Source organism: Lynx rufus, unplaced genomic scaffold (assembly GCF_022079265.1).
Source record: "Lynx rufus isolate CCGP_SWC_20201006 ecotype Redwood Valley unplaced genomic scaffold, mLynRuf1.p SCAF_15, whole genome shotgun sequence".
Taxonomy (NCBI): domain Eukaryota; kingdom Metazoa; phylum Chordata; class Mammalia; order Carnivora; family Felidae; genus Lynx; species Lynx rufus.
In genome coordinates this window covers 37,916,198-37,918,074 of record NW_025814829.1, presented here as the reverse complement: position 1 = coordinate 37,918,074, position 1,877 = coordinate 37,916,198, and the positions used below count along the sequence as shown (strand labels likewise).

General features: G+C 46.1%; 1 protein-coding gene across 1 annotated transcript; it reads right to left on the bottom strand.

Moving 5' to 3' along the window:
* Positions 1-333: 333 nt before the first annotated feature.
* Positions 334-1,106, bottom strand: LOC124510341 (transmembrane epididymal protein 1-like). Its single transcript, XM_047077204.1, is given in 2 exon segments — positions 334-614; positions 617-1,106. Coding segments are annotated over 2 exon segments (771 nt in total).
* Between the last annotated feature and the right edge of the window lie 771 nt (positions 1,107-1,877).

Sequence of the window (1,877 nt, the reverse complement as noted above, 5' to 3'; positions counted from 1 at the left end):
CTGGGAGGGATGTGAAGAATACAGAGAGGAGCAAGGCAAGCAGAATGCCTTGGTTGGAGTTGAGGAGAGAGTAGGGAGGTGGGGGAAATAGTTGGGAAGCTGAGAATGAAGGTCATAGTCACATATCTCTTGTGTTTCATTTGCCTTGCCTCTGCACCCTGCTCAGCAAATGAGACTAAGAAAAGCCAGAAGGGGTGAAGGGTATGCCCATCCCAGCAGAGTCTGTTGCCTCAGTCATCTTCTCTGACACCTGCACTTCCCACAACTTCTCTTCCAGGTATTCCAGAATGTGCAGGTGACAGAAACCATTCCTGGCTTACCCAGGTTCAAACATCAACAAATGTAACAATACCACAAAAAAGAGAAGCCATAGACCCAGATCATCAAAATGGCAATGGAAGCCACATGCCAGCAGAAGAAGGTGGTGACAAATATAATGTTGTTTTTGTCATCATCCATCCATTTATAGCCAGAAATTGGTTTGTACAGCATAAAGCCTATCTGAATCAGCCAAGAGCCTGTCATCATATAAAAAAAGGCCTTCATCACCCAGAGTTGCAGCACATCAGGGGCCCACAGCTCTGCGATCACCACCAACGCCAGCAGGAATATGCCTGAGTGAACAGGATGTGAGACTGCAGCTCCACACCTTCTGAGTCCTGCATGTGAGACACCATCAGAGGCAGAAACAGAAACATGCCCAGGGCTTGGGCACCTTGCTCCAGAGCAGCACACCTCTGGGGCAGCACGTTCTGGCTCACCACATCTACACACCCGCTCAGGAAGAAGGTAATATATAGAGTGAGATGCTGCCACTGTTTGCGGTACAAAAAGTTTCTCTGATGATGTATCTTGCTCATGAGTACAAACTGTCCATGTATGTTATGCAGCTCTTGAGCTACTAAAATGCAGGCACTTAATATCTTCACCAGCCCAACATAGTGTATTTGTTTCAGCCTTGCCCATCTTCCTTTGCTCCAGGGATGGCGTGGCAGATACTGGACAGGGTAGTTGCATATCAGGGCCCTGGAGACTAGTCGTGCATGATAAAGTCCATAGAAGAAGAGAGACAGTCCGGGGTACAAATGACCTTCAAAGCCTCCCATGGGACTGAAGGTAGGTCAGACCAAAAGCAGAGACAACCAGCTCAGAAATGGTCACCTCAGGTTCTAGAGTGTGGAGGGAGCTTCCTGAAGTCTACTTATATCCTCTCTCCAGCTCATTGCATCTACATACAGAGGGGAAATGGTTTTGGAGGAAACCCAAATTTCCGGTGGGGTGGGTGTCATGGTTTCCGTTCCGGTCTTCTGCTCTGGTTCATTGACAGCTAACCATCCATTGCCAATGAAATAAGCATATTCGCCATCACAATGCCTGGGCATCTGCAGTTCTTGGAGATTATGCTAAAGGCCCCCCTTGCCTCTCTTACTTGTCCTTGACGTTCCTTACTTCCCTCTCAAAGTCACAGAACATAAGAAAGAACTGAGAGAAAGCATGGAGAATACACAATGTCTGGCATATCTCTTAAGACTCCTCGCATATAATCTCATATAATTACTAGGTATAAATAAATGTATTCTCCCGGGCATAAACAGTCTTAAGAGTCACAAGTAAACCTACACAATATCCAACTACTCTGATGTTATTTGAGGATTACCAGAACGATATTCACTCCTGAGAATCTCCTGCTGATCTCCAGATCAGAAATGACATGCCACCACCTGAGATTCTTTCCTTTGGGCTGAAGCAATGTTTTTCCAAGTTAAAATGCAGGTGAATAGGTTCTACTCAGAGGTACTGATTCTGAATTTCTTGGGGGTGGTGTCTTGTAATAAGCATTCCAAGAAACGTTCCCAGGTAGTTCTCAGGCACACTAA